This window comes from Micromys minutus (genome assembly GCF_963924665.1).
Source record: "Micromys minutus genome assembly, chromosome: 18".
NCBI lineage: Eukaryota > Metazoa > Chordata > Mammalia > Rodentia > Muridae > Micromys > Micromys minutus.
This window is the reverse complement of record NC_137953.1, coordinates 2,627,517-2,645,168: the sequence shown is the minus strand read 5'-3', so window position 1 is coordinate 2,645,168 and position 17,652 is coordinate 2,627,517. Positions and strand designations below refer to the sequence as shown.

The following is a 17,652-nucleotide window of genomic DNA, read 5'->3' as shown; positions in this document are numbered from 1 at the left end:
TCTTCTGGGCTGCATGGCCAGGCATCAGGCACACATACACAAGGTGCACAGACATACATGCAAGCAAAGCACCCGTTCACATTAAAAAATAAATAAATAAATAAAAGACATGAGGGGAAGGTAAACAAACAGCGGTGGTTCTGCAAGGGTGGAAGGACAAACAGGAAGAGGCCTGTGTGTGGTTTCCTGTTCTGGGTCCCCAACTTGCCAAATCAGCATCTGAGTCTGAAGGGAAGCAAAGAATGAAAGGAAATGAAGGGGAACATTGTGGAAGGAGATGGACCAGGGGAAGAATGAAGGAGCCTCACAGATGGGGCGGGATGCTACGATGTGCTGTCCTCTAGACACAGGACTGTTACCCTCCTGAGCACAAAGCAGCTGTGGGAACCTGGGTCCAAGCCAGTCAACATCCCAGAGTGTGAGGAGGAGAGGCTCCCGAGGCCCTGCCCTTAACAAGGCAACTGATGGCTGCTGGGGAGTCATTGTTCAAGGGTGTGGCGCTGGTAGGTCACCATAAAAATGCCACACCCCGTGTGCATGTTAGCAGCACTAACTAGACTCGGTTATTTATATATAAGACTTTATTTTTATGTCTCTGTGTGGGGTGCACATGAGTATAGGTGCCTGAGAGGCCAGAGACGTCAGATCCTCTGGGGCAGGAGCCACAAGCTGTTCTAGGTCTCCTGACATGGGTGCTGGGAATGGAACTTAACTTAGGTGCCTCATGTTCCTAACAACTGAGGCATGTCTCCAAGTCGGGGTATGTGTGTGTGTGTGTGTGTGTGTGTGTGTGTGTGTATGGTGTGTATGGGGGGGTATGTTGTGTGTACCAGTAAACAAGCCTGCAAATTACTACCCCCGAAGTTGAAGGGCAAGGGGTGCAAGTCCCCAGCCAAGCTAGGCTACATAGACCTATCTCCAAAGCCATCACAGGACACTCTGGGGTGTGGGTCTTGTTCAGGACTATCCTCCCAGACAAACTGCCACCATCAGATCAGCTGCAGCTACCTGAGACAGACCTTCAGAGCTGAGCAAGTTGACTTAGAGCTGTCCTTGGAGAAGGAGCTCCACCCAACCTAGTCCTATGCACTTCTGTCCTAATTGTACATGGCCTGGGGTTAGAGGATACAGACGGGGAGGGAGCCCCTCCTACACAGCCATGGGGAGTCACCTACCTGGGCTGTGTACAGATCTAGTGTGACAACAGTATGGCTCTGAGCTCCTGCCCTAGCCTTCACTCTCTCTGTCAGCCTCATAAAAATAATGGTTCCCCAGAGGGAACCCTGGTGGAGTTGCACCTCAGTTTGTCTTTGGGGCCTTAAGAACAGGGGTGGGCATTGTTCCCATTTCTCAAAGAGAAGCTGTGTTAGCAACAGACAGGGAGTGTGATTCAAACACACCAACAATTTCAAACTCGGGTACCAGTGAGGGAAGTGTGCAGTGAGTCATTCGTTAATGGTAAGAAATAACCAGTACTTAGAGCACTGCTGCTCTTGCAGAGGCCCTGGGTTTGACTCCTAGCACCTACAAGGTAGTTCATAACCATCCATAACCCCAGTTCAAGGGGATCTGACGCCCCCTCTGACCTCCGAGGACACCAGACACGCACATGGTGCACAGACACAGATGAAGGCAATAACGAGAAACGGGAGAGATGACTTAACAGTTAGACGCTGTTTGCTGATCTTCCACAGGACCTGAGTTCTGTTCCCAGCACGAATGTCAGGCAGCTCACGATGGTTTGTAACTCTAGCTCCAGGGGACACCGGCACACATGTGTGAACATATACACACAGACATACATGCACACAAATAAATAATAAGTTTTGAAAATAAGAATAAGGAGAGGGGCATACCAGATGGCACATGCCTGTAACCCCAGTACTGGGAGGCAAAGGCAGGAGGGTCAAGAGCTCCTTCTCAGTTACATAGCAAGTTCAAGGCCAGCCTAGTCTACAGAGTGAGTTCCAGGACAGTTTCTCAAAGCTAATGTGGTGTGGGGAATATTGCATTCACATTAATACTAATGTTAATGTTTTGGGTTTTTTTGAAAGATTTAATTTTTAAGAAAAAGGGGGAGGGTGTGCAGGTGCCTCTGGAGGCCAGAAGAGGTCATGGCATCAAATTCCCAAGAGCTGCAGCTACAGGCAGCTGAGTCCCCTGAGGTGGGGGCAGGTAACTGAGCAGTCTGAATTCAGGTCCTCTGGGAAAGTGTTTATATGTCCTGTCTGCTGAGCATCTTTCCAGCCCCCAGGTTTCAAACCCTGTAACAAGCTGCAATGTAGAGGACCTATCAGCGGAAACATGCTTCCTCAGAGCCTGCAGCTCCCTCTATTCATGGGGAATGCATTAGACACACCCAAAGTGAAGATGTGCTACAAATATTCCACCAATTCTTCTCAACACCATCAAGGTCAAAAAGTGAAGAAAATCTGAGAAACTCAAAGACCAAGGAATTCAAAAAAGACATGCTATGCAAAAGTAGCCTAGAACATTAGAAATAAAAAAGATTGATGTTAGAAAATACGATTCAGCTTGAAGTGTACTGGTTTTTACCTATTTATTTTTTATTATTCACACATTAAATAGATTTCTAGTTTTTGTTTTTATTTATTTACTTTTACAATGTTTACTTTGCCTGGTAGCTGGTGGTTGATACCTTTAACCCCAGCGCTTAGGAGGCAGAACAAATTCCAGGATGGCCAGGCTACACAGAGAAACCCTACTTCAAAATAACAAACAATTTTTTAAATCTTTTCTTTAATGTGTATGATTTTTTTCCTGGATACGTGTGCATGGGTTCGTGTGTGTGTGTGTGTGTGTGTGTGTATATACATGTCTGTGTACTGTGGCTGGTGGAGGTCAGAAGAGGGTACCAAATTGCCTGGAACTGGAGTCAGATAGTTGTCAGCCACCAGGTGGATACTGGGAAACAAACCTTGGTTCTCTACAGATCTCCACCCTTTCTTTTGTGAAACATGTAACTCTGGTTGGTCTGGAAGTTGCTCTGTAGACCAGGCTGGCCACAAATTCTCAGAGATCCATCCACCTGCCTCCACCTCTCAGTTGCTGGGATTAAAGATATGCACCACCTTACCCACCTATTTATTTATTTAAAATTTTTATGTACCATACACATGTGGGTACCCAGAGGGGCCAGAAGATGGTTTCAGATGCCCTGGCGTGGGAGTCACAGGCCATTCGAGCAGCTCACCTAACACGGGTCCTGGGAACTGAGCTCTTGCTTGGCAAGAGCTCTTAAAGGCTGTGCCATCTCTCCAGCCACCAATTTAAATTTCTTATTTTTGACAAATGTCCATTGTCCCTGTGAGATATTAAAGGACCTTGTGTGAAAGGCAGGAATTTTTATTTTAACTTATACAAGTCTGAAAGGATTTTTCACCTTTACTCCTTTTTTTTTTTTTTTTTTTTTTTTAAGTCTGTAAAACAAACCAGGCTAGATGTGGTACCTGAGAAACTACAGCTGAAGTTGTCCTCTGGCCTCCACACACAGTACACAAATGCAACCTGCACACACACACACACACACACACACACACACACACACACACGAGCTCACGCATGCACACATGAGCTCACATCATGCACAAATCATTATTTTTAGATTTATTTTTCACTAGCTAGTAAGTGAAATGTCAGGATGTTCAGGTTTACTTTGGAGCCATTTGTTGGCTAAGAATGGGAAAGAACAGGTAAAATAAGGTTGGCCTTAACCTGGCAAAGCTGCAGTTGAATGATGAGCAGCCAGGGGTTAGAAAATGAAAGGGTTTGGGGTTGAAAACCTCCGGAATGAGAAACACTGACATAAAGAGATGTCTCCTAGGTCTTCAGTACCTCTGTCCTACCCACAGGGCCGTGTGCAGGTCTGACCTGCCTCACTGGACCGCCTGGGTTACTTTAGAAACCCAGAAAACATTAACTCAGCAGCCAGGTGATGGTGCACGCAAAAGGAAAAGTCACAGAAAGGAAAAGTCACGGGGCACCAATGTTGTGAAAAGATGACATCCCGGGTTTCGGCACCAAAGTTAGGGAAAAGGATGAAGAGAGTGGAGGCATATGGCCCATGGAGGTGAGGCGAGGCCTGGGGGCAAGGGAGATGCCTCTGGGGGGCCCATGTTGGGAACCCCTTCCCCCTGAGGGACCAGACACACGATAGTATAGTACAGAATAGAGTTTATTCAGGTCATGGGAGAGTTAAGAGAGGCAGAGAGAGAGGGGGAGGGGAGTAGAGGCCGGCCATGTGGAGGGAGAGGGGGGAAGGGAAGGGGTAGGGATGGGAGAGCAAGGCTGCAGGAGAGCAAGAGCAAGAGAGAGAGGAGGGGCAAGCAGCCCCCCTTATAGTGTCTTGTCACTGGGGCGGAGCATACCTGGCTATTGCCAGGTAACTGAGGGGTGGGGTTCACAGAATCCCAACAGCACGCCTTTAATCTCAACACTCAAAGGGCCATAAAAGTTTCATAAGCCAATATTCAAAAAGGGGTAGGGGAGGGTTGGCCACCATCAACATCTTAAAGAGAGAAAAGCAGCCATAGACAAAATCAGTCTGTCACCCTTTCCTTACTCTCTGATCCTGCTCAATTGCTGCCTCTCCCCCTTGATCAGGGAAGGGAGGAAGGATTTCCAGAGCCAATCCTATGAAGTGCACTAGGAACTAGGGCTTTAGCTCAGTTGGTAGAGTGTTTGCCTAGCATGAACAAAGCCTTGGGTTTGGTCTCCAGCACCCCATAAAAACAAGTATGCTGTTAGAACACCTGTCATCCCTGCACTTCAGAGGTGGAGGCAAGAGGGCCGGAAGTTCAGAGTCATTTGTGGCTACAGAGGAAGCTTGAAGCCAAGAGGTTACATGCAACCCTGGGAATGGACGATGAGTTGTGACCCACTGTCCGCAGACATCTGCTAGGCCAGCGAAGTCCACTATCAGCAGTCATTAGACACCTACTGTGTGCCAAGCACTGAGAACAGGATCCGGGATCCAGATGAAGATAACTGAGCCCAGGCAAGGGATGTAGTAGCTTCACTGATGGAGGGCTCGCTTAGCATGTGCAAAGCTGGAGTCTAGCTCCAGCACTACATAAATGTCACGGCTGTTCATGCCTGGAGATAGAGACAGGAGGGTCAGATATCCAAGGTCATCCTCAGCTAGGTAAAGAATTTTGAGACCAGCCTCGGAAGGAACCTGTCTGCTCAGAAGTATGTGGCAAACTATTGCCTTTAGAATTTCCTCTTAAAAGAGTGGAACAATGTTGCCATCCTACAAACTTCCTAAGGAACAATTTAGATACAATTTGGCCAATTGCCACAATCAAAGCCTTGCAACTCAATTTCATTCGGTTTCACAAACCCCACTAGAGAGCCCCACACATTCACAAAGCTCTGTAGTGCACCTCATCCATCTAAACACTATGTGGATGTGATAACCTAACAACAGCCTGACAAGGTAGGCACAGTCCCTGATCCCATATGATCGAAGGGAAGAAACATATGGCTATAAAGAAGCCAAGGACGTGAGGCTCCTTTGAGGAAATGATGATTTGTAGCTAATGTAGGGATGAGGAGGAGCTCAAAAAGAGTTGAGAGCAGGAAACGAGATGTTCCAGTGGGTGGCCCAGGCTGGCGAGGGAACAGGATAGACCTGAGGGTTAAAAACAGCCAGGATGGTGGAAAGAAAGGGAAAGTGGGAAGTCAGATGCCAAGGAGTGGGCCCTGCAAAACTTTGCAGATGTGAGATCTATATCTCAAAAGTAGAGGAAACCACTGCAGGCTGCTTAAGAATGCTGCGTGTATGGAAATCACCTGAACAGACCTGTGTCGCTAGGACTCCGCCACAGGAAAGGGAAGAGTTGGAATAGAGTCAGGGCAGGACTGGAAACCCAGGAACCTGTCGGAGGGTCCCACGTTGGCCAAAGGATAAATGGTGTGGACTGGCTTAGCCTTGGAGAGGGCGGCTATGAGCGCTGTCGGGGAGAAGAGGTCACAACCTCTGGCTGGACTCGGAGGGTGAAGGAGAATTTAGGCTTATGACGCTATTATGACGCTAGTTCTCCGGTGGCGGCTGAGCTGTTTGCAGAGGGAGGAGCAGGTGTGGAAGAAACAAGTTCTCAGCATGAGTGAATCAGACCTGCTCAGCAACCTTTCTTTATCAGGCCATAGGCTGCCAGCAGTGGGGCCTCAGCAGAGGCCACTGCCTATGCCACAGATATGAACAGCTGCGGGAACTAACCCTCCCCACACATACTCTACAAGAGTGAAGAGCCCAGAGCAGAAAGCCAACATAAGGTACTCAGTAAATGTTGGGGAGATGGATGACCCAAGCGCCATCCAGATACCAGACACCGGAGAAAGAAACCCTTACTCAGGTCGTGTTAATAAAAGCCCAATTGCCTCGAGGTAAGATCAACTGTTTCTTATGGGGGGGGGGCGGGGGACCAAGGGAATAAATTGAGTTAGAAGAGTAATCTGTATCTGCGAGAGGTCCCATCAGGGTGCAGAGGGGAGTTTGGCGTTCTGTTAGGACCGCTGGGGTTGTGGTTCCAAACACAGCAAGTGTCTCCCAGTCGGGAGTGCATGCTTACTTAAAAATGAGTAGAATAGGGGTGGGGACAAATGGCGGGTCACTCAAGGTTAGGCACACGCACCCCTGACAGTGTCTCGATAGGTGGCATTTTACACTAGCTGGGACATTGTCTCTCCAGGTTCTTCCTTGCTGAGACGGTCTATTTTTAAAAGAAGCCAAGTCCCATTTAAAAACTCTAGGGACGTAGTCTCAGAAAGCTCAGCTCAATGAAGTTGGGGAGCTGAATTCGGACCCATTCTCCGCTCTGTGCCCAGCTCCATCCCACCTCTGCAGTAGCATTTCCATTCTTCCTTCAAAGTTTTCTCTAGCACATCTGCTGCCCCCCCGACTCCTGGCAAGCCCAGGGTCACTCAGCTCTGGAGGTAGTCAGAGGATTTGCAGCGTTGTAACTAAGCCCCCAGGCTCCTGGCTCACAGACCTGGACCTCCGGGTCCATGGCCGAGTTCGTGATACCTGCGGGATTCTTGAGTTTGTATGTCCCCGGCTAAGGTTAATCATATTCATGGTGCACCCTAAAAAGCCCAAGCGGGTGTGGATGGGGGCCAGCGCTGCGCATCGCCAGGGAGCAGCGCGTGTAGGACTGGGGCGCGCTTGGGACCCTTGGGAGGAGCGCCGCAGCTCCGGAGAATGACACAGCGTTTCCCCGGACCCGGCTCTCTCCGCGCTGTCCCAGCCGCATCCCCGCAGAGCGCACTAGCTGGCGGGCTGGTCTCATCACTGAAGACCCGTCCCCGAGATAGAAATCTGGTCGCTATACCGGTGCACAAGGTCCCATCCCAGGGCACACGCAGCACCTTGCTGGAGGTTGAGGAACCGGAGCACGACCGTGGGGCGTGACCAGGGAGTTTTGCCCCGAGACTGTCCCGCAGCTCACATGGAAGGTCAGTCCCACTCGGGGAGAAGTTAAGAAGCGTACCGGCCACACCGCCGGCCTGTGTAGCTCAAGACGGGAACTTTACGCCTAGGGCGCATTTGCCAGGGCGACCCTTCAGAACCGCTCAGACCCGAGACCGCGACCCGGGTGGCCAATCACCGCGCGACTCGGACGGGGGCTGTGCCAGCGCACGGGCATCCGTGGAGTGACTGTACCACTCGCCAATAGGAAACAAGAGAGGGAGGTCTCGCCTATCCGGTTGCCCAATAGGAAAGGAGCGGCTTCAGCCAAGGTCCCCGCACTAGCTGTAGGTTCTGGTGGCCGTGGGTTAGAGACCCTCGGGCTGAAGTGACTTTGCAAGAGATTTGGCTTGGTGCCCTCCCCTGTGTCTTCCTCCCACCCGCAGGCCGCAGCCCGAGCCTCACCTGCTGGAAGCGGGGCTTGCCCAGCTGGAAAGGAGGAGCATCGGAGGAGGCATTCGAGGCACTGGCCGCTGCGGACGCCGCCGAGGCTGTAGTCGCTGTATCCGCCATGGCCACTGACGCCTGCAATCTCCAGCCCTTTTAAAATGTCCCTCCTCGGCCCCCGCCACAGTTGCCTCTCCCGATTGGCCGTGAGCAACCGCAGCAAACTGGGCGCGCAGGGACTTCTGGGGAGTGTAGTTTTCCCCTGCTCTGAGCCTGAGAACCCCAGACTGCGGAGAGTTGCACCCACGCAGACCTGGTCTCGGTTCCCGCCGCAAAACCAGCAGGCGTCCGCAGTCCTGGGGATGTATACAAATTGATGTGCGGGTGTACGTGCAAGCCTGAGTCTTAGGACAAGGAACCCCTCAAACGCGGGTACGACCCGGGATCAGACAAGCAAGGACTACAGGCAGAGTGGGGTTAATTCGGACGGCCTTCAGCTAGGATTCGCACTGCGGGATTTTCCTACAGTTTCTTCTGTCAAAACCCTACCTCCAGCCATTCTGCCATTCTCTGAGACAAGCCATGCTCAAGCTGCTGTGACCCCTTTACATTCTACTCATTTTTATCACGGCCTGAGGCGATTCTTTCTCTAAGTTCCGCATAAATGTTCATTGATTCTGTCATACTTCCATAAAAATCCGCTTCCGGATTCTGTACCACACATGGCACTCCCTTTTGCCTCATTGCATGTAGTTCAGGCTAGCCTGGAACTTTGGAGCACAGGCTGGCCTCAAACTTGTGGTCTTTCTTCCTCTGCCTCCCAAATTCCAGGAGACAAACTCTGGGCTTAAATATGTTTCCTATTGTATAGTGTGGGAAGGGGGTGGAGGTGGGGATTGGATAATTCTTCAGTGCAGATTTAGGAGAGCTCACACTAGGCACTCAAATGTATTGAGTGTGTTAAATATCAAGATGCTTAAGCATCCCGGGACCCTACTTTTTTTGACCTAAGGAGGTCCCCTCCAAGCCCAATTACGGAGGACCAGCAACAGGGGTGCACCAGGAACTGCAGAGAACAGCAGGGTAATAAACACACACCCCTACAGGATGGCACCAAAATGCATCTGCAGCCTCAGCTCAGTGATGTGGTTATGAGCCACACTGGGCATGGAGGGTGGAGAGATGCTGGTTTCACCCAGGACATAACTCCTTGACTCCAGAGAAGCCTGTACAATTCAGAGGTAACCTGGGTTGCCCTCTTGTCCTTCTGAACACTGCATGAGCCATTGGTGGCCCAAGTACTCACCCACTCACTGATAGCTGAGCCACGTGGAACAGAACTCACAAACAGTTCTTAGTTTTGGTTCGCATCTTACCTTTCCCTTCCGAACTCAGTGGCTTCAGAAAACACAAAACTTGGCCTCTTTATCCACACCCCCCACCCCAGCACTCACTAAACATGCCCGTGATCTGTGCCTGGCAAACACAGGCATCCTGGGCACCCATGAGGCAGTGTTGCCTGGGGCTTCAGGGCAGTAGCTCTGCCTGTCACCTAAGAACCACACTGCCCTCTCCCGTACACTGTCTCCTTCGCCCACTCACTTCAAAATAGAAACACGCCAAGCTGGCTGTGGTACACCAACTTTTTATTCTTCATAAAGTGCTCAAAACATGAAGAACAAGCTCTTTATAGACAGGAGTTTCAACTAGGAAGACAAAGGGCAGGGCAGAGCTGCGCCTGCTCACTGCCTGTCCGGCTGCACTCCGAGGTGTGTGGGAAGGAGCAGACATGAGCAAAACCCTGGCTCAGTTCAGGACCTCTCTGGCCGCTAGGGAAGCAAACAGCAGGAATGGATGGGAGAGGCAGGACTGGAACTGAGGCCAGGGGAATACCTAGCAGAGGGCTCCATTCCTCAAGAGATACTCCAACATCAATGGCTGCCTCCAGCCCAGAATTCGGGGACTGGTGGCTACTTTCCTCATCTCCAAGATGACCCGTTAGTTGGTAACTGCGCTGTGGTGGACCCTGTTGTGGGGTTCAGGGGTTCATCTGCTCTGTGCTGGCAGAATACTGACACCATCCACAGAGAATACTGAGGTGTTCTGAGTGAACCCGTGACTCTGTCAGTGAGAGACAGCTGGGAAGAAGCCACTGCCTCTCCACTGGACCAAATGCTGTTGTCAGCTCTTCACCTGCTTCACACACACCACAGATGTCATGGGGAGACCAGCTGTATTCACAAGCAAACCAGAAGCTGGACCACAGGGCAGATGCTTGACTTCAAAATGCACGTCAGCCAAGCCAGGCAAGGCAGGAGGGAGACCTACAGCAGGGACAGGGCAGCTGGGGCCACAAGGCATTTTCCTAAGTACAGGTGTCTCCGAAGGCAGAGGGACGCCTACTTCCACACAAGCCCATTGGTCCAGCACAACTGGGACCCAAGGCCAGACACAATAAGGTACAGGATAGCCCCAGACCTACTGTGCACTAGATTCTATCCCAGGATGCACTAAATAAGGGTCATGGGAGGAGCAGGAAGTAGGGGAAGGCTTAGGAGGTGGCAGCAGATTGGCCAGAGCCTTAGCTGAGGTACTTCTCAGGGCAACAAAAAGCCTGGTCCACATCCCCCTTTCAGGACCTAACAGCTGTTGTCATGTGCTCAGAGGGGGGAGGGGACACCATGGCCAGAGAGATGTCTACATCCAGAGGCTCTTGTCCTCACCCATAAAAGGCACATTTTAATTGGTTTCCAAACGTTCTGAGTCCACAGCAGCACAGTTTTGGCATCTGACACATGGTAACAACAGGTACAGAGGCCTGGTGGACAGACATGAGGAGCCCCCAAATTCCACCTGGAGGGTGTCATGATAGGGAGGTGGGAGGACCTCGGGAGCAAGGAGTCATTCTCTCTGCACCCATCCCCACCTCCCACCACTACTGAGACATGGATAGGGAAGGTCTGAAGAGGGGCAGGGAGCAGCTGAGGAACACACAGGTACACACCACCGCCGCCCTGGATACATGTTCCACGCACAGCTCTAGACAGAGAAACAAGACTAAAACACACAGGCTCCTTGCTCTTAGGGTACAGGCACAAGGCTGAGGTGTTGGTGCCCTGGTTGTCTACAGTGCACAGACAAGTAGCAGCTTAGTCCCCACCCCCGCCCCAGTTGATCCTAGGAGGCCCTCCAGGTGCCAGAGGGAAATGGAGATGAAGAGCTGGCCAAGAGAAGAAACAACTGACCAGCCTCGTGGGGTGACTAAGTCTGTGCAGTCAACAGTGTTGCCCTAGATACTACAGCTCACTCAGAACCCAGAGCACACTCCTGCTCCATCTTGACAGCTAACAACCTTGTTCCAGTTCTCTGGGGGGAGCCCCATAAGCTCAGTGTGAAAATCAGATAGGAGGGAGTCCGAAGGCCCCCTTCCAGCAGCCAGAGCAGAGGCAGGATGGGGAGGGAGCAGAGAGTGACCGTGGGAGCAGGCTTGCCCTACTCCGGTGAGAGCAGTCAGTGGAGGACATTACACAGGTCCTCACCATCCCTCCAGGGATGGAGTGGAGGGTTACTTGGGGGGAGCAGGGGAGATCTGCAGCAGTGTGGGCGAGGTCTCCATGATCCGAACCAGCAGCCGGTCAATGTAGCTCTCCAGTTCCTGCACATGCTCCTCTCTCTGGCTCAGCTCGCGCTCCCGCTGCAGGAGCAGGCCAATGAGCTCGTCGTGAGTCAGGTGATAGTACTTGGCCGACTGGTCCAGCACAGCAGAATCCTACAGCCAGATAGGATGGAACTGAGAAGGGGAGGCCCAGACCTCCCACCACTAGCCCACCCAAGCCCGTTTCCCCACTGTAGAAGCCCGGACTTGGCGGCCCATCTCTCAGGCTGCAGTTGCCCTCTCCACCTGTGGCACAGGAAACTACCGGCTGTCACTTAGCATCTGTCCATCATACCGACTTTCTCTCAGGTGCCCCAAGACCTTGCTGCACCTCACCTTCAGCCTCTTGGTGTCCACAGTTGAGCCATGCTGGGAAGCTGAAAGCACAGGTGGGGTGCCTCCAGATGTGACAGTTTTGAGCCTCTCCAGGCCGCTGCTCAGGGCTGTGCTCAGGCTGGTGCGGGGCTGTTTCCTGTCGGGGCTAGCCTCCACGGGGGCAGCAGTGAGGGGTTTCACAGGATGCGGACTGCAAAAAACAAACAGGAGGTGAGCTGCAGGGACAAAGGTGACATCACTGTCTCTGTGCCCAGTCTTTGCCAGCCATTGCCCTTCCCTCGCCTTCTACAGCTGTCCCAGTGGTCAACTGTGGGTGTAAGAACTTCAGGGCTGGGCTGGAGAGACCTGCACAGACTACACTGCTCCTTCATCTCCACCTCTCTATGAATGGCTTACCGCACGCTTTGGGACAGGCCTGCAAAACCTCTTCTTGACCTTGACCCTGCCTCCTCCCACATCACTGTGTGGAGCATGGGAACTGCTTTCCTTTTCTAACCTCTCACTTTCCCTGAGCACTTGGGCCAAGACCTTAATGCTGATACCTAAGCCCGAGTAAACCTGCTGGGTCCTTCCTTCACTCCTCCCGGCCAGGCTACCCACCTCTCCCCTTCTTCCAAGACCTGCAGCAGGTGTCCTGACCCTACCGCCTCCTCTCAGTCTAAGCTGCTGGCTCCCAGACTTCTTCTGGACACCCTGGTATCTCACCAGCTGCAGGCCAGCTGTTACCTGCAGCCCAGCCACTTCCCTGGGATCCTCCTACATGTACCAAGTTCCTTCACACCTGCCTTCTCCAGCAGCAGCTCTCTGAGAGGCACTCCAACTTGTCCTCTTCAGCCTCAACCATCTCTCCTGACAACGAAGGCTCTGCCTGTGCCCCCTGGACCACAACTACCCCCTCCTCAATCATAAACAACAACAATCTTTTGACCTTCACAAAAATCATTTCTAGCTAGACATAGTGGTCCACACCTGTAGTAACAGTACAGCAGAGGCGGAAGCATCAGGAATTCAAGGCCAGCCTTTCCTAGATGAAACTGCCTCACCACCCCCAACACACACACAGAGATGCTCCTCTACCCCGGATACCTGCCTTCCTCACACTGACCTAGTTCCTGCTACTGTGCCAAAGCTCTGCAAGCTCTCCTCCTCAGGAAACCTAGTGATTCCCTGAGCTAAGATAACCCTCTCCTGGGATGCCTTAGCAAGGGTACCGCATCGTTATATAAGTTGTAAACATCAGGCCCACAAACCAGCTAACCTGTCCTGGGGGAACCTCATAAACCCACACTCACCCTATAGAGACTTCAGGCCAAGAATAGAATAGCCCCGAGCACCCCTGACACAGACTCAGTATGACCCCAAGCAATAGCACTGCTCCTCAGGAAATAAGTGGTGTTTAGTCTCACAGATATGAAAGCAAATCCAGTCCCCACACAGGGACCTTCCCTGGAGTCACTTCACCAGGCCTCTCACCACGAGTCTGCACAGGAGACATATGAGAGCAGCTCCAAGGCTACCTGTCTAACAGCCACCCTGTGTGTGGTGGTACCCTCTCGGCAAGCAGCTAGAGTACGAGGCTCTCAGCCTGAACCCCACACATCTGAGAGAGGGGGGCAGTTCTATACAACCATCTCTTCACAGTGTAAGGTCACACTTCACACACATATGAAGCTGATTCTGAAAAGAAACCCTGTGTGAGTATATATTGAGGGTTATACTGCAAGATGTGGGCCAGATGAGGACACCATCACCAGGAAATGAGGAAACCACCAGCTCCTTCTCCTTACAAGGGGCACAGGCCCACCCACTACCGTGTCACCAGCAGCTTCCTCACTGAAGTCTCCCTGGCTGTCCACCTGGACATACGAGCCAGCAGGTGCCTAAGCAGGCTGGGGACCTCAGAGGCCAGGGCTAGATCCTGAGCCACTGCCATCCTGACCGGCTGCCCTTGCTGGGTCATACTCACTGAGCCTTGATCCCAAGTCTCATCACCCTCCGTCCTGCCCAGGGCCTCATGCTGTAGAGACCATGGCCACAGAGGCATCAGCTGTCCACTCAGCTGCCCTAAACAAATGGGAGCCCAGCCCTGAAAACCAACGGTAAAGCAAGCAGTGGGGCTCCTGCTGCAGCTGAGAGCCTTTTCTAGGGGATTTGAGGACGGCTTCCTTTCCTCTCCTCTGAGCCTGCCTTCAGCTTCCTCTCTGAGTCCCACACCTTCTGATAGCTCTCTGCTAACATCCTACCTGGACAGAAAACTGCTATGGGCCCCACTAGTACCTGTCACTACCCAAACGGCCTGAAGAACTATCATCTCTTTGTGGAACCTCATTCCCCTGGCCATGGCATCTTTGTACAGTAGATACAGCTCACATTCCCATCTCCTGCCAGGGCAGATGACTCTCTCCAACCTCATTCCTCAGCTTCTATCCTTATCAGGTACTACTTCCCAAGCCCCATGTACAGGGCCACACTGATGTCCCAAGTGTAAACAATGTCAGAGCTGGTCCTACGAAATGCATGGCTTCAAAGCCTTCACCACCTGCCTCCAAAGAGAGATCTCAGCACGTGCCCTCAGCAACCATGAAGCTAGACTGTGAAATACTTCTCCAGTGTCATTTTCCCACCCACAATCTTCCTGAGAAGGGTTCTGGGTGGATGCTCACCTGCCACTGGGTTGGGGCTCCTCAGCTGGCCGTGTCTCCAGGGGCAGAAGCACAAGCGGGGAGGCTGGGGTGGCTGCAGCGTGGTCTTCCCCATATGGTGTAGGGGAGCCCCCAGTGGGGGAGAGCTCAAGGGGAATAAGGGGTGAAGCTGACTCCTCGGGAAGTGAGGAAGAAGAGGTCAAGGGCCAGGCTATAGGCAGGGGGGGACATGGAGGGCCTGGCACTCCATGGCGGTGGCTGGCCCAGGGTGGGAGAGGGGGAGGGGGGAAGGCAGGTTCTGGGGGTGTGGGCAGTTCTTCGGGACCAGAGTGAGCAGAGGGTCCCCTTGACCCTGGTGGTGATATGGATGGGAGGCTGAGGGGATCTTGGCTCTCCTGACATAAGAAGGGATTTGAGGCCTTCTCCTCTTCCTCCTTCTCCTCTTTCTCCTCCTCCTCCTCCTCCTCCTCTTTCTCCTCCTCCTCTTTCTCCTCCTCCTCTTTCTCCTCCTCCTCTTTCTCCTCCTCCTCTTCCTTTTTCTTGACCCACAGATCCACCTGCCTGGAGGGGACTGAGAGAGGCCCAAACCCCTCTTTGGCTAGCTCTTGGCTCTGAGTTTCAAAGCTCTCACCTGTCTCTGAAGTCCCCCAGTCCTTCTGACTCAGCAGAGTTGAGCTGGCTGAGTTATGGGATCTGGGGACCCACCCTTCAGGGAAGCTGGTGGGGCTAGGTGGATAGTCCCCACACCCAGGGCTACTAGTTTCTTCTACTGGGTCTTCAAGTTCTGGCTCACCTATCAGGGTCCCAGAGGGCAGTCTATGCCATTCCTCCAACTCTGGATTTACCCCCTCCTCCTTAGGCTCTTGGGAACCAATAACCAATGCACTTGGGGTGCTGTCTTCTTTTACCCCTAGCCCCCTGCTACTTGGCCCCCCTGTAGCAATCTCTTCCTCCTCTCGGTCCTCCTCCACCTGAGAATTGGTGGGTGTGAAGAGACGAGGTGGCTTGGGAGGTGGTGGGCCAAGCCAGGGCCCCTCATCCAATCCCTGCTCGGGCTTTGTCTCCAGCTGCAAAGCCGGGAGCCTTTCACTCCCCATGGGGGGCACAGTGTCTGGAGATTCAGGCTGCACCTGGGAAGAAAGCACTCCATCGGATTCTCCCTTCGTGACAGGTGAAGCAACCTCTGCTGTAGGAGAAATGGTGATCACATCCCAAGGCCAGGAATCCTCTGCTGTGCTCAGCTCCTGGAAAAGCTGGCTTCCATCTTGGGGGGCCTCCTCATCCCGTCCTCCAGAAGTGTCATCTGAACCAGGAAATCTCTCCCACAAACTGAGAACTTCTGGGGAGCTGAACAGAGATGCCCCACTATCGGCTGGACTCTGCCCTGCTCCCCCTTCTGAGGCAGGAAGCTCCCCGTCTGGTGTTGAGGCTGAGGCTTGCAGGTGCGACTGGGCGGCTCTGGAGGATGGACCAGTCTCTGAAGACCCAAGGGGCCCTGGGTCAGACATACTTGTACTTGGCTGGTCCAGTTCTGAGTCCACAGGAACCTTGTGCTCTAGCCATATGCTGCTTCCTCCTCTTCCTCCCCCAGGCTCTCCCTGGGGCTCTGTTGCTTTCACTGCCATGGTCCTAGGGCCTGGGTCTTGCAGCCCATGCTCCTCCAGCCCCATTCCTGCAGGGGCCAGGATCCCACTCCTGGCCTCTGGCTGCAGCCTGCCAGCAGCAAAGATGTTGAAGGTGTCGTCCCACTCAGACAGGGCTTTCCCAGGGGAGGCCAGGGGGGCCAGGCTGGCCCTCGAGGCACTGGGGAGAGAGGGAGCAGGTGAAGGAGAATTTAGTGCTATGTCGGCTTTGAGATCCTCGAAGAAGGGGTTGCTCTGCAAGGAGGTGAGGAACGGGTTGGTGACCCCCAAGAATCCGGATGGGGTGGCTTCAAGGACAATGGTGGCAGCGGCAGTGGCAGTGGCAGCAGCAGGGGAGGCGGCTGCAAAAAGGTTAGTGCTTAGCATGGGAGCGGCAGCGGGAGCAGGAGGGGGGGCCAGAACCTGGGGGGAGCAGGGGTGAGCAGCAGCTGGGTCAGATTCTACCTGAGGAGACACGTCCAGGCTGTGGAGAAGACAAAACCGTGAGCCTCCTGGTTAACGCCGAGACTGGAAATATCCCGGCCAAGTACCATCCCTGCCCCCACTTCCACCAGGCCAGGTGCCACACCACCCCAGAGCAGATGTGTAGCCGCATGGCCCAGGGGACCAAACGAAGTAAGACCCCAATATTATGAGGCACCAAAAGGAAGGATGCTGGCAGAGCCCACGGACAAAGACAGGATTAAGAGAACCAAGCAGGGCTTGGGTTGCAAACTGAAACAGATTATTACGCTTCACCGAGCTCTTGCAGGAAGGAATAAGGGTGAGACTGTCTTCAGGCAGATGTCCAAGAAAGCTCAGCACGTGGGGAGGGGACACGAAGGCTAAGAGTTATTCTCCTACAGCAGACAGCACCCTCATCTTAGCCTCCTGTGGGCCAGCCTATAGAGTACACACTGATCTAAGAGCCTTCACTTCCCTGGGACACGGTAAGAGAAAAGCAAACTGAACACTCCAGTGTGGGCAGGCCAGCAGTGACCTGTGGCTGAGCTTGCCGTCACACCCCAGCTTTGGTGGCCTGACACCTGCTCTCCAGAGTTCCTCCTCAAGGCAGCTTTTCAGTTCTCTAACCTCCCGGGGTCCCCTAAATGGAGCACCTGGGAAACCACCTCACAACCACCTTCCCACCCAACCAGCAGCCTCTCAGAGGTGGTGAGCCAAGGCAGCTGAAGCCCAGCTCTGCTAGCCAGTCACAATGAAAGGTGGGCTGTGGCCAGAGGGCAGGGCCTGGAGGTTGCCACATTCTTCCAGGAACTCAAGGTCTAAACTAGACAGGTTGTACATGGTACCTGACAGGCAACAGAGTCCAGGTCAGCCAGAGGCTGAGGAGCTCCAAAAACAAACTTGGGGACAGAGGTCAGCCTCTCCAGCAGGACCCAGCCAGTTGCTCATAAGGATTCAGCTTTCAAAGCTAAACATGGTGTCAGCAGGAGGAGGAGCACAGGAACATCCTCATCCACAGAGCCATCCTGGACTACAATCATATACTGACAACCAAAG

The 17,652-nt window shown here is 53.0% G+C and overlaps 2 protein-coding genes across 6 annotated transcripts in view; both read right to left on the bottom strand.

The window, feature by feature from the left end:
- The window catches only part of SFXN5 (sideroflexin 5), a 119,432-nt gene extending 110,959 nt beyond the window's left edge, over positions 1-8,473 (bottom strand). For all 4 annotated transcript variants that reach the window (XM_080932340.1, XM_080932343.1, XM_080932341.1 and 1 more), the window contains exon 1: positions 7,895-8,473. In XM_080932340.1, the coding sequence (XP_080788466.1) occupies positions 7,895-8,002 (108 nt within the window). In that variant the 5' untranslated portion in view covers positions 8,003-8,473. The remainder of the gene's footprint in view (positions 1-7,894) is intronic.
- A 1,044-nt stretch (positions 8,474-9,517) lies between these two features.
- RAB11FIP5 (RAB11 family interacting protein 5) overlaps positions 9,518-17,652 on the bottom strand; it is a 35,085-nt gene continuing 26,950 nt past the window's right edge. Inside the window, exons 4-6 of one of the 2 annotated variants that reach the window (XM_080932267.1) lie at positions 14,531-16,312; positions 11,868-12,057; positions 9,518-11,645 (exon numbers count right to left, since the gene is read on the bottom strand). In XM_080932267.1, the coding sequence (XP_080788393.1) occupies positions 11,442-11,645; positions 11,868-12,057; positions 14,531-16,312 (2,176 nt within the window). In that variant the 3' untranslated portion in view covers positions 9,518-11,441. The remainder of the gene's footprint in view (positions 11,646-11,867; positions 12,058-14,530; positions 16,313-17,652) is intronic. The other variant, XM_080932268.1, reaches the window with a different exon arrangement.